This window comes from Geotrypetes seraphini, chromosome 2 (assembly GCF_902459505.1).
Source record: "Geotrypetes seraphini chromosome 2, aGeoSer1.1, whole genome shotgun sequence".
Lineage (NCBI taxonomy): Eukaryota > Metazoa > Chordata > Amphibia > Gymnophiona > Dermophiidae > Geotrypetes > Geotrypetes seraphini.
Window position 1 is genome coordinate 17659296 of NC_047085.1, and position 12611 is coordinate 17671906.

The 12611-nt window shown below is 45.7% G+C and overlaps 1 protein-coding gene across 5 annotated transcripts in view; it reads right to left on the reverse strand.

Annotated features, from left to right (window-relative positions):
• ADGRB1 (adhesion G protein-coupled receptor B1) overlaps window positions 1–12611 on the reverse strand; it is a 525063-nt gene that overhangs the window by 402742 nt on the left and 109710 nt on the right. For all 5 annotated transcript variants that reach the window (XM_033935216.1, XM_033935215.1, XM_033935214.1 and 2 more), the window contains exon 3: window positions 2670–2777. In XM_033935216.1, the coding sequence (XP_033791107.1) occupies window positions 2670–2777 (108 nt within the window). The remainder of the gene's footprint in view (window positions 1–2669; window positions 2778–12611) is intronic.

Sequence of the window (12611 nt, forward strand, 5' to 3'; positions counted from 1 at the left end):
CTCCTACTGGAGCGTTGGTCTAGGTCCTGGCAACTCAGCTTCAATGCCAAAAAATGCAAAGTTATGCACCTGGGCAGCCAAAATCCATGCAAAACTTACACCCTAAATGGCGAGATCCTTACAAGAACTGAAGCAGAACGCGACCTAGGGGTGATCGTCAGTGAGGACATGAAGGCTGCCAATCAAGTGGAGCAAGCTTCATCCAAAGCAAGACAAGTCATGGGTTGCATACGCAGAGGCTTCGTCAGCCGAAAGCCGGAAGTCATTATGCCATTGTATAGATCCATGGTGAGGCCCCACCTGGAATACTGTGTGCAATTCTGGAGGCCGCATTATCGCAAGGATGTGCTGAGACTGGAGTCGGTTCAGAGAATGGCCACTCGGATGGTCTCAGGACTCAAGGATCTCCCATACGAGGAACGGTTAAACAAATTGCAGCTATACTCACTCGAGGAGCGCAGAGAGAGGGGGGACATGATCGAGACGTTCAAGTATCTCTCGGGCCGCATAGAGACGGAGGAAGATATCTTCCTCTTCAAGGGTCCCACGACAACAAGAGGGCATCCGTGGAAAATTTGGGGAGGGAAACTACGAGCTGACACCAGGAAATTCTTTTTCACAGAAAGGGTGGTTGATCGCTGGAATAGTCTTCCACTACGTGTGATCGAGGCCAGCAGCGTGCCTGATTTTAAGGCCAGATGGGATCGTCACGTGGGATCTATTCACAGGGCAAAGGAAGAGGAGGGATCTATTCACAGGGCAATGGTAGGGGAGGGACATTAGGGTGGGCAGACTGGATGGGCCTTGGCCCTTATCTGCCGTCTATTTCTATGTTTCTATGTAACTTATTGTAAGGGGATGGGTTTTCGATACGCTTTTTGTTCTTTCTTTCCCCTCCCAGCGCTTACACTGACCCCCCTGTTTTACAAAACCGCAACAGTGGTTTCTGGCGCGGGGAGCCATGCTGAATGGCCTGCGCTGCTCCCGACGCTCAGAGGAACTCAATGAGCGGCGAGAGCAGCGCGGGCCATTCGGCACGGCTCCCCGCGCTAGACACTGCTATCGTAGTTTCGTAAAAGGAGGCATGAGTGTTTGCTTTATTGGTATTTTTGACCATGCAAATTTCTTTACGGTCTGACCCAGTAGTAGCAATTCTTATGTTCTTATGACTATACTAGTCTTTAAGCCCTTTACATTAACGGGTGCTAGAATAGATGTGTCTGTCTGTCTGTGTTTCTTTCTCTCTCTCTCTTTGGCCACTGTCTGTGTCCTTCTGTCTTCCCCCCCTCCCGAGCAAAGCTGTCTGCCCCCAGCACACCCCTCCCCCCAGAGCAGCCCCCTTTCCATCTCCCTGACTGTCTCTCCGTGGCCTCTTTCTGTATTCCCCCCAGAGCAAAGCTGTCTGCCCCCAGCACACACCTCCCCCCAAAGCAGCCCCCTTTCCCTCTCCCTGTCTCTCCATGGACCCTTCTGTCTTCCACCCCAGAGCAAAGATGTCTGTCCCTAGCACACCTCTCCCCCCAAAGCAGCCCCCTTTCCCTCTCCCTAACTGTCTCTCCTTGGCCCCTTCTGTTTTCACCCCCAAAGCAAAGCAGCCCTCTTTCCCTCTCCCTAACTGTCTCTCCATGGACCCTTCTGTCTTCCCCCCAGAGCAAAGCTGTCTGTCCCCAGCACACCTCTCCCCCCAAAGTAGCCCCCTTTCCCTCTCCCCCTGGCCCCCTGTATTGTTCCAGTTCTTACCCTCCCTCCATCCCAGCGTCTTCTGGCTTGCTCCTCTTCAAAGCAGCCTGCAATCGTGGCCGGCTTTAGCGAACCTCGCAGGCCACTCTCCAACTCGGTAGCACGTTCCCTCTGATGCAATTCCAGGCGTCAGAGGGAACATGCCACTGAGGTTGGAGAGCGACTTGCGAGGTTCGCTAAAGCCGGCCACGATCGCAGGCTGCTTTGAAGAGGAGGATCAGCGGCGGTGGCGGCAGCGATTGGTGAGTGAAGGCAGGAGAGGGGAAGCTCCAGAGTGTTCCCTGCCGAGGACACGGGCAGGGAGAGAGCTTGCCTGCGCTTCCTCCCACGGTTGGTGAGTGAGGGCAGGAGGAGGGGAGTGCTAGAGCGTTCCCTGCCGCCGGGTTATAAAATAGAATCTGGCCACGGATCAAAAAACACGTCCGCAGGGATCATGAAACCCTAAGTGCGCATGTGCGCTTAGGGTTTTATTATATAGGATGATGTACGGGGCAAGACTTATTTAGGTTTTTTAATCTGGTGCTGGTCACCTATAAGTTTCCTGCCTGGGGCTTAAAAAGTTTACTGTACATAAATAACTAATTTTTGGCCCATGCTGATATGTCCCATTATTTATGATAATCAACTGCCAGTGTCTGTTCTGTGAGGGAACTCAAAGTGTTTTGTCAATTTTTGTTTTGTTATTTCATCAGTAGTTTGGCCAGTTTTCTTGGGGGTTTTTGGGTGACCTTTAGATTATCACATTTCTTCATCGATTGACAATGTGCAATTAAAGTGACATTGCTAAACACTATTAACCCCCCAGACTGAGTCAGATGGGCACCGGGCACCCATGTTTTGCTGAGGAAGAACCATGCTTATTCCTGCTCCAAGGAAATTCATTTTCTTACAGTTCTGGAAAGGAAAAGTCCGGGGACCCTGGATCTTACCTATTTGAGGTGCTGGGTATCCAAATTGCTGCAGGTCGTCAAGGTCTTCTCGCTTTCGGTTATCGGTGGACCTCAGTGACTGGCTTCTGGAATTATAGCGTCCATTGTCTACAGCAAGACAATTGGTCACATAAGTAACTGGGCCTTGATTTGACTCAGATTGACTCTCGTCACAAAGTTACATGACAGCATTGACTGTGAGTGGTTTGCACCATCTTTCCCTCACCCCCAAATCAAATCACTTTTACAAGAGGGGAAGGCGTTATTGGCCACTTGTAAATGGATGATACCCCATGGTACAGTACAATTCTTAGCGCCAGAGAACCTGTCCACGGAACATGGAAAAATAGAACCATATATCTTACTCAGGTTTTGATCTACAGGGCAACAATCTGGAAAAAAAAGCAAACTGCAGCATTTTATTCTTACGTAACCATGGCTACCACTGTTTTCAACAGCAAGGATTCAACCTGAGTGCTGTACTCGGGTCGCCATTATATGCTGACATTCTCTTAAATAGTAAATCAGCGCACCAGATGTGGATTATTTTCTACGGTATGCGTCTATAGGGGCTACGTCACGCCACACCACCTTAGAGTATTAATAATAATTATTTATTTTTCTATACCGCCATACCCGAAAGTTCTAGGCGGTTTGCAACAATTCAGCATGGAACATACAAATCGTTTGAGATTCGGCAAGTTGAATGCGTACGATATGGGAAGAAATTCTTACAATGTAAGAAAAAAAAAAAAAATACAGACAATTCACCCCCTCATTATCTAACGTGGTATTAAACTTTAAACCAATACGAAGAGAATCCCGTACAGGCTTAGGGAGGACGATGTCTGCCGCAACGAAAACGAAATCCTCACTAAGGCCCACTTCTACAAAGGTGCGCTAAGCATGTTAGCGCGGATTTAGCGTGCGGATTTAGCGCGCTAACCGCTAACGCATCCTTAGCTTAACATGCGCGTGTTGGCGTTTCGCACGTGCTTGGTGCGATAATATTTATCCCGCACTACAAAGCATAGCGCCCCTTTGTAAAAGAGGGGGTACGTAGATTGGGAAGTGGAACACAATGCTATAATTGATCACACATATATGCAAGTGAATAGATATAAATAAGTATGTATAAATGTGGGCGTGTAAGGGGAAGTGAAATTGAGGTTTTTTTTTATTCTTTATTAATTTTCAAGCTTTGACAGTGTATTACAATTAATATAACTTTAACAGATTGCATAAAATACACCATATTACACACATTATTAAAGAAAACATCCATTTCCTCCCCTCCTCCCAATTATTAATATATTAAATCATATTATTTATTACAATATTATATTTAAATATTTTTAAACTCTCCCAAATACTTTACCCTCCCCTCCCCCCACCCTGGATGTGTACGGAAATCTAAGAAATAAAAGATATCTCTCTACTATTGTATGTTAACAAATGCAGTCAATGGGCTCCATAAAATTAGTTTGTTGATTCTAATCAGCCACGTGTAACACCGTTGGGAATTTATTTTCTCTGGTGGAGACCTTATAACTGATTTCACTTCCCCTTACACTCACATAATTATACTTATACGAAGGTCAGTTCATAAATAATGCACACTTTTTTTTTTTTAATTTACATGTTTTTGGGGTTTTTTTTCAAGTATTTCTTTACAATCCTTCAATATAGTCTCCCTGCTTTGTAATGATCGAGCCCCAATGTCCGGGAAGCTTCATTATTCCATCAAAGACACCGTTTTTGTTCAGTTGCCGAATGGCTCGGGTACCGGCAGAAAAAAAAGCTCTTCCAGAGATGCAGAACAATGTCCACACATAGGTTATTTCAACTTTGGAAAAAGGTCGAAGTCTGGTGGACTCGTGTCTGGACCATAGGGAGTGTGAGGTGAGCTCCATCTTCCCCATGACCAAAAAAATTCGACAAGCTCAATCAAAAGTTAAAAAAACGATGATTTTTTGCTTAAGATCATGAAGGCATCATCATCATAGACAAAGTTCCATGTGGAAGAAGTGTCACAGCAGTGTATTATCGTGATTTTTTGCAAAAAATGCGCAGAAAAATGCACAAAACCTGACCTCAGTTGCTCTTGGCTGGGCCACTCATCCTTCACGACAACGCTCGTCCGCACATAGGGAATGTCGTCATTGAAAAACTTCGTGAATACGGCTGGGAGGTGTTACCTCATGTTCCCTATAGTCCAGACATGAGACCACCAGACTGACCTTTTTCCAAAGTTGAAACAACCTATGCCTGGACATCGCTTTGCATCTCTGGAAGAGCTTTCTTCTGCCATTACCTAAGCCATTCGGCAACTGAACAAAACGGTGTCTTGGATGGAATAATGAAGCTTCCCAGATGTTGGGACTCTGTCATTGCAAAGCAGGGAGACTATAGTGAAGGAATGTAAAGAAATACTTTGAAAAAAATAAAACATAAATTTTTTAAAAAATAGTGTGCATTATTTATGAAATGACCCATTGTGTGCCACTGCCCAATCTACTTAGTGAAGACTAAACTTTAAGCCCCGACCCCCAGATTCTATAACTGGCGCTCAAAACTTTGCAAACAAATTTGGAGGTGTGCCCACTTTGCATGCACAATTTATTTGAGTAATGAACCAATCAGCACCAATAATTAAGCCCTAACAATGAATTATGAATGCTAACTGGCAACCATTTAGATTTGCTTCATACGATTCTATAAAGATGCGCTTGCAATTTTTTTTTTTTTTTCATGGAATTGAAAAGGGGGTAAGGCCACGGAAGGGGCACGGGCAAAGTCAGGGGCGTTCCCTAAATATGCACACAGTATTAGATTTCAGGGGATCTTCGCCAAATTTATTTGCAAGTGTTTACAGCGGGTTTCAGCTGATGAAAATCCTTGGGCCCAGAGTTGAGCGCGGATACCAGCACTGAAAACGATTCTAAATAAATAGGAACTAGTCTGCAGACAACGCACAACTCAGAGCGCCATTTACAGAATAGGGATTAACGCTAATTTGGGGGGGGGGCACCATTTACTGATTCTAGACCTGAGTAGATGCTTAAATGCATCCCCCTGAATGCACTTATGTGCGTAAGAGCTAGCAAAATATTCAGCGCTAGTCTACTGTACACTTTGTAAATCACTCAAGGGTCCTTTTGCTAAGCTGCATTAGGTATTAACGCATGCCTCATGTGGGGCGACCTAAAGCGTCTTGCGTTAGTTTTTGCATTTGCACACACTGGCAGCACAGTAAATATTTGTTGTATGTTTTAGGGAGTGTGTCAGGGACAGAGAGTGGGAAGTGAATTACTAGGGAAGTGAATCCTATATAATAAAACCCTAGCCGCACATGCGCACTCCTACCTGCGTGTTCCGTTTTCCCTGATCCGTGAGATGTAAGTCTGTGGCGGCAGGAGTGCGCATGCGCGAGTCCCCAGCCTTACAGCACCTAACTACGCTCGCGGCAGGACTGGCCGCCAGCGCTGGACTCCCTGCTCTCTCACGGCAAAAAAAAACCCAGTAAGTTTTTCGCGGTCTGAACCCTCCCATCCCTTCCCGACGTCTGACCGCCCCCTCCCACTTCCCTTCCCGCGGTCCAGACTCCAAACCTGTCTGCAGCACTCTACACACGCTGCTTTGGGGCCTTCTACTGCCCTGATTTGCTCTGCCACGTCTCTGATGATGTCATCAGGGACGTGCCAGAGTAAATCAGGACAGTAGAAGGCCATGAAGCAGCGTGTGTAGAGTGCTGCAGACGCTACTAGAGTCGGCAGGTTTATCGGGACCGCGGGAAGGGAAGGAGGGGGGGGGGGGGAGCAAGGGACTAAGGAAGCTGGACAGACTTCTATCACCCGTTAATGTAACGGGCTAAAATACTAGTTACTAAATAATCACCAAGGAAAACTTGATACTAAGTAACAGAATAAGCAGTCCCTGATTGTCAGAGCTATATACATTGTATCATCTTTATAAGTGCTCAGGGAAAAAAAGTGTTTGTGATGCAGTTTAGTTTCAAGATTATTTAAAATTTGATAAACCGCTTATCAGATATCTAAGCGGTGTATGTAATAAACATTATATTAATATGGGTTAAGAAATACTGATCAACAAAACGAATTATTCACACAAGCGGAAAAAGGGAAGAAATACATAATTTGAAAGGACAGAGATACAAAATAGGAATGAACAGTAGGGGGGAACTTAGTAAAAGAACCCTTCAGGATGACTGACTTCCTGAAAGACAAGAGTGGGGCATAATGGGAGGAGGGAGGGAGAATAAGTAGTGGCAGATGTGAAGAGAGGTCAATGGAATTTCAGTCTCGTCCCCCACCTCCTCCTCTATGCATGAGGTCGGGCAAGTTGTGAATGGATCGATAGTTCAAGCGTGGGGGGGAAGCGAGCTTCGCTCCCCAAAAATCATGACCATATTTAGTTTATGGGATTAGCCTAAAATATTTGGGACTGTCTTTTGTCAGCTCAACCCAACACGAGCGAAGATTAATATTGCCTGAAATACAAAATTATATACCTAGATTAACTGTCTTTTTCTGTAAAAATGGATTTACGGAGGGGAGAGGGGAAACGCTAAAATATCCTACCTATCAGTGCGTGTGGCATTAGAAAGCCCTCTGATGGGAAGAGAGGACAGAATTTGCACTTGGTAAGAATCCTGCATCTTATTTTATACTTTAAGTGTAAGCCCGAGAGCTCGTCTCGACGGGCAAAATTTAATACTGGGCTGGAAGGCCCGTTAGTCGCCCGTCGGTATTAGGCAGGTAGGGTAGGGTAAAAAAAAGGTATTGGAAGTGGAGGTGGGTCTCTTTCCTGCCTTGACCAATCAAGACCCAAGGTTTGAGTGGAGGGGGTGGGGGTGGGGAGTATTTAAGCCGGGACTTTTGGGGGTGGGTCAGGCATTCCTGATTTCCAGAAGGTGGCTTTCCATCCCTTCCTCCCTTCCATGGGTGGTTCGGTTGGCGCTGAGGCTTTGGGATGTCAAAGTGGCAGTGTCCCGAGCTACCAAGCGTCCTTTGGGGGGCGGGCTCATCCGGTGATGAGCGGTAAGAGGATGTGAGTTTGTGGGAGCGAGCGTCATGGAATGATAATGTTAAGGGGCATGGAGGTCATGCCACCCCCAGGCCCTAGCTGAGGATGACGGGGAAAATTAGGGAATTAAAGGTTAAAAGTCTGTTTTTATGGTAGCTCGGATTGTTATGAGGTTTTGTTTAATTGCTATGTCGTAATTCCAAAAAACCGGGCATTATTTTTTTTTTTTAATGCAATTATAGGGACGCCAATAAAATTATCTGTCCTAAAAGGAAATTATTTGTAAAATACTAAGAAAGTGAAGTTGTTCCGCACTGAATCTACATGACTTCGTAAGATTAGGCAAAAGCATTCATAAAAAAAAGACATGCATTTAAGTCAGTTTATGTTCAAACGAGAGCTGCTTCCGTACAGTATGCTAAATCACATATTCATCCTCCGGCTTTGGGTATTATCGGCCTTTGTAGTGCACTGCTCGACTATTAGCAAGGATTGCCTAGCTGTTTCTTTTGGCCATCTGGGAATCCTTCTGCCTCCATTGAAATGTCTGAAATGAAGTTGTACTTTAATTGCATGGATAAGTTAAAGAGGGAAATCATATCTTGTTTGGCTTATCGGATTTTCTGTATTCCCCGATGTCATGCTGTACATGTTTACTGATGGGTTGGCTGGAACGCATCAAAGAGGCTGCCAGCGATTTTGTTGGCCTGCTGAAAGGTTGAGAGAGCTCACGATCATTTGTGTGATTGGGTTTTTCGGAACTCTTGCACGCATAATCGCGGCTACTGATTATCCATGCAATTGCGCACGCCTAAGACCGTCATTTTAGAAGTACATTGATGGCAGTTACATGTGTAAAACTCAACGTTAGAAAGCCAGGTATTCACTCATGCATGACCAATCTATGCGTACGCTAAAAGGAGCCATAGACTGAGTGATCTATGGGCAGGGTAAGAGAGGAAAAATGTTACTTATATTTTGCCCATTTCAGAAGAGTTATAAACATGAGAGTACCCAAGAAAGGGACTTGGGGGTAATGGTGGACACGACAATGAAGCCGATGACACAGTGCGCAGCGGCCGCTAAGAGAGCGAATAGAATGCTAGGTATAATCAAGAAGGGTATTACTACCAGAACGAAAGAAGTTATCCTGCCATTGTATCGGGTGATGGTGCGTCCGCATCTGGAGTACTGCGTCCAATATTGGTCGCCGTACCTGAAGAAGGATAAGGCATTACTTGAGAGGGTTCAGAGGAGAGCGACACGTCTGATAAAAGGTATGGAAAACCTTTCATACGCTGAGAGATTGGAGAAACTGGGACTCTTTTCCCTGGAGAAGGGGAGACTTAGAGGGGATATGATAGAGACTTACAAGATCATGAAGGGCATAGAGAGAGTAGAGAGGGACAGATTCTTCAAACTTTCAAAAAAATAAAAGAACAAGAGGGCATTCGGAAAAGTTGAAAGGGGACAGATTCAAAACGAATGCTAGGAAGTTCTTCTTTACCCAACGTGTGGTGGACACCTGGAATGCGCTTCCAGAGGAAGTAACAGGGCAGAGTACGGTACTGGGGTTCAAGAAAGGATTGGACAATTTCCTGCTGGAAAAGGGGATAGAGGGGTATAGATAGAGGATTACTGCGCAGGTCCTGGACCTGTTGGGCCGCCGCGTGAGCGGACTGCTGGGCACGATGGACTTCAGGTCTGACCCAGCGGAAGCATTGCTTATGTTCTTATGGGAAAGGAGGAGATAGTCCTTTCTGGATGGGCCATTTAGCCTTTATCTGCCATCATGTTTCTATGTTACTAAAGTTCTGTGACATCACAATGCAGGTGCAAAGAGCCTTAGCCTATAGGAAGAGGAGATGCAAATGTTAAGAGCCTTAGCCAATGCGCTTCCAGAGGACGTAATAGGGCAGAGAACGGTACTGGGGTTCAAGAAAGGATTGGACAATTTCCTGTTGGAAAAGGGGATAGAGGGGTATAGATAGAGGATTACTGCATAGGTCCTGGACCTGTTGGGCCGCACCGTGAGCGGACTGCTGGGCACGATGGACCTCAGGTCTGACCCAGTGGAGACACTGCTTATGTTCTTATGTTCTTATGATGTAAGGATTTACATTTGCTCTTAACCATTAACATGTAACACATTGCTAATTTGAGCAGGAGATAAGACTGTAGTTACCTGCTCAAATGAGCACTTTGCTATACATAAGAACATAAGAGCTGCCACATTGGGCCGTTCCCAACAGTGGCCAACCCAGGTCCCAAGCACCTAGCTAGATCCCAAGTAGTAAATCAGATTTTATGCTTCTTATCCTAGGAGTAAGCAGTGGATTTCCCCAAGCCATCTCAATAATGGCTTAGGGACTTCTCTTACTAGTTTTAAGAAAACTAGTAAAAACAAACTTGTTCAACCGATTTGTAACCTAAATGCCCCTATTGCCCTGTCGCTTTACTCCAATTGAATTTTACCACTATCTCTCACTCCCGCCCTGTTTTCTGCCTACATGTATTGATGACTGTACAGTGCGCCTATTCTCGCTGATTGTTCGCTGTCTGTTCCAGCCCTTCCTATCCCTGCACCAGCTTACATATACTTTATAACTTTACTTTGTACCTATCTTCGCTGATTGTCCAGCTCCTCTTATTGTAAACCGCCTCAAACTACTACAGCTTTGGCGGTATATAAGAATAAAATTATTATTATTATTACTTTAGGAAACTATCCAAGCCTTTTTTAAACCCCGCTAAGCTAACTGATTTCACCACATTCTCTAGCAACGAATTCCAGAGTTTAAATGCACATTGTGTAAAGAAATATTTTCTCCAGATTCTTTTAAATCTACTACCTGGCAAGAGTGAATAAGCGATTCACATCTACCCTTTCCACTCCATTAAATATTTTATAGGCCTCAATCATATCACCCCTGAGCCGTCTCTTCTCCAAGTGGAAGAGCCCTAGCCACTTTAGCCTCTCCTCAAAGGGAAGTCGTCCCATCCCGTTTATCATTTTTGTCACCCTTCTCTGTACCTTTTCTAATTCCACTATAACATTTATGAGATATGGCGACCAGAAATGCACACAGTATTCGAGGTGTGGCCGTACCATAGAGCGAAACAAGGGCATTATAACATTTTCATCTTTGTTTTCCATTCCTTTCCTGATAATTCCTAACAGTCTATTTGCTTTCTTAGCAGCCGCCGCACATTGAGCTGAGGGTTGCAACGTCTCCTCAACAATGACATCTAGATCCTTTTCCTGGGCAGCGACTCCTAACACAGAACCCAGCATCACAAGAAGTTTGGTTGGTATTAGGATTCTAGCTATGGGTCTGTAATTAGAGGGGCTTGAGAGGTCTACATTCTGGGTTTTGAGGATTGGTGTGAGGGCAATTTGCCCCATAAGTACATAAGTACATAAGTAGTCGCCTCCGCCGGGGCAGACCAGAGGTCCATCCAGCCCAGCGGTCCGCTCACGCGGCGGCCCATCAGGCATATTGCCTGGTCAGCGGTCCCTGACTAATTTTATTGCCTACCTCTACACTTATCTCTAAACCTTCCACTGCTCTTATCTGTACCCCTCAATCCCTTTGTCTTCCAGGAACCTATCCAGGTCATCCTTGAAACCCTGTACTGTGCTATTTCTTATCACGGCCTCCGGAAGGGTGTTCCATGTGTCCACCACCCTCTGTGTGAAAAAGTACTTCCTTGCGTTTGTTTTAAACCTGTCCCCCTTCAATTTCATCGAGTGACCCCTTGTTCTTGTGGTTTCTTTCAAATTGAAAAATCTGTCTTTGTCAACCTTTTCGATGCCCCTCAGGATCTTGAAGGTCTCTATCATATCTCCTCTGAGTCTCCGCTTTTCCAGGGAGAACAGCCCCAGCTTCTTCAGTCTGTCAGTGTATGTAAGGTTTTCCATACCCTTAATCAGTTTAGTTGCTCTTCTCTGGACTCCCTCAAGCATTGCCATGTCCTTTTTGAGGTACGGTGACCAGTACTGTACACAGTATTCCAGATGCGGGCGCACCATAGCCCGGTACAGTGGCAGGATGACTTCCTTCGTTCTGGTCGAGATACCCTTCTTAATGATACCTAACATTTGGTTTGCTTTCCTCGAGGCTGTGGCGCATTGTGCCGACGCCTTCAATGTCGTGTCTACCATCACTCCCAAGTCTCTTTCCAGATTACTGACCCCTAGCATTGATCCCCCCATTTTGTAAGTGAACATCGGGTTTCTTCTCCCTATATGCATGACCTTGCATTTCCCTACATTGAAGCTCATTTGCCACTTTTTCGCCCATTCTTCCAATGTCGTAAGATCCCTTTGGAGATTCTCGCAGTCAACCGTGGTTTCAACCTTGCTGAATAGTTTGGTGTCATCTGCGAATTTAATGACCTCGCATTTTGTTCCCGCCTCCAGGTCGTCAATGAATATGTTAAACAGGAGCGGTCCCAGCACCGATCCTTGAGGAACCCCGCTCGTGACCCCTTGCCAGTCCGAGTAATGGCCCTTTACACCAACCCTCTGCTTCCTGTCTGCCAGCCAGTTTTTGATCCATCGGTGGACCTCCCCGTGCACCCCATGATTCCATAGCTTCCTGAGCAACCGCTCATGTGGTACCTTATCGAAGGCTTTCTGGAAGTCTAGGTAAATTATGTCTATGGGTTCACCTTTGTCCACCTGGTTATTTACCCCCTCAAAGAAGTACAACAAGTTTGTGAGGCACGACCTACCCTTGCAGAACCCATGCTGGCTCGACCTTAGCTGTCCATTTTTTTCGATATGGTCACAGATGCTGTCCTTAATCAGTGCCTCCATCATCTTTCCCGGGACCGATGTGAGGCTTACCGGCCTATAGTTTCCCGGGTCGCCCCTCGAACCCTTCTTGAAGA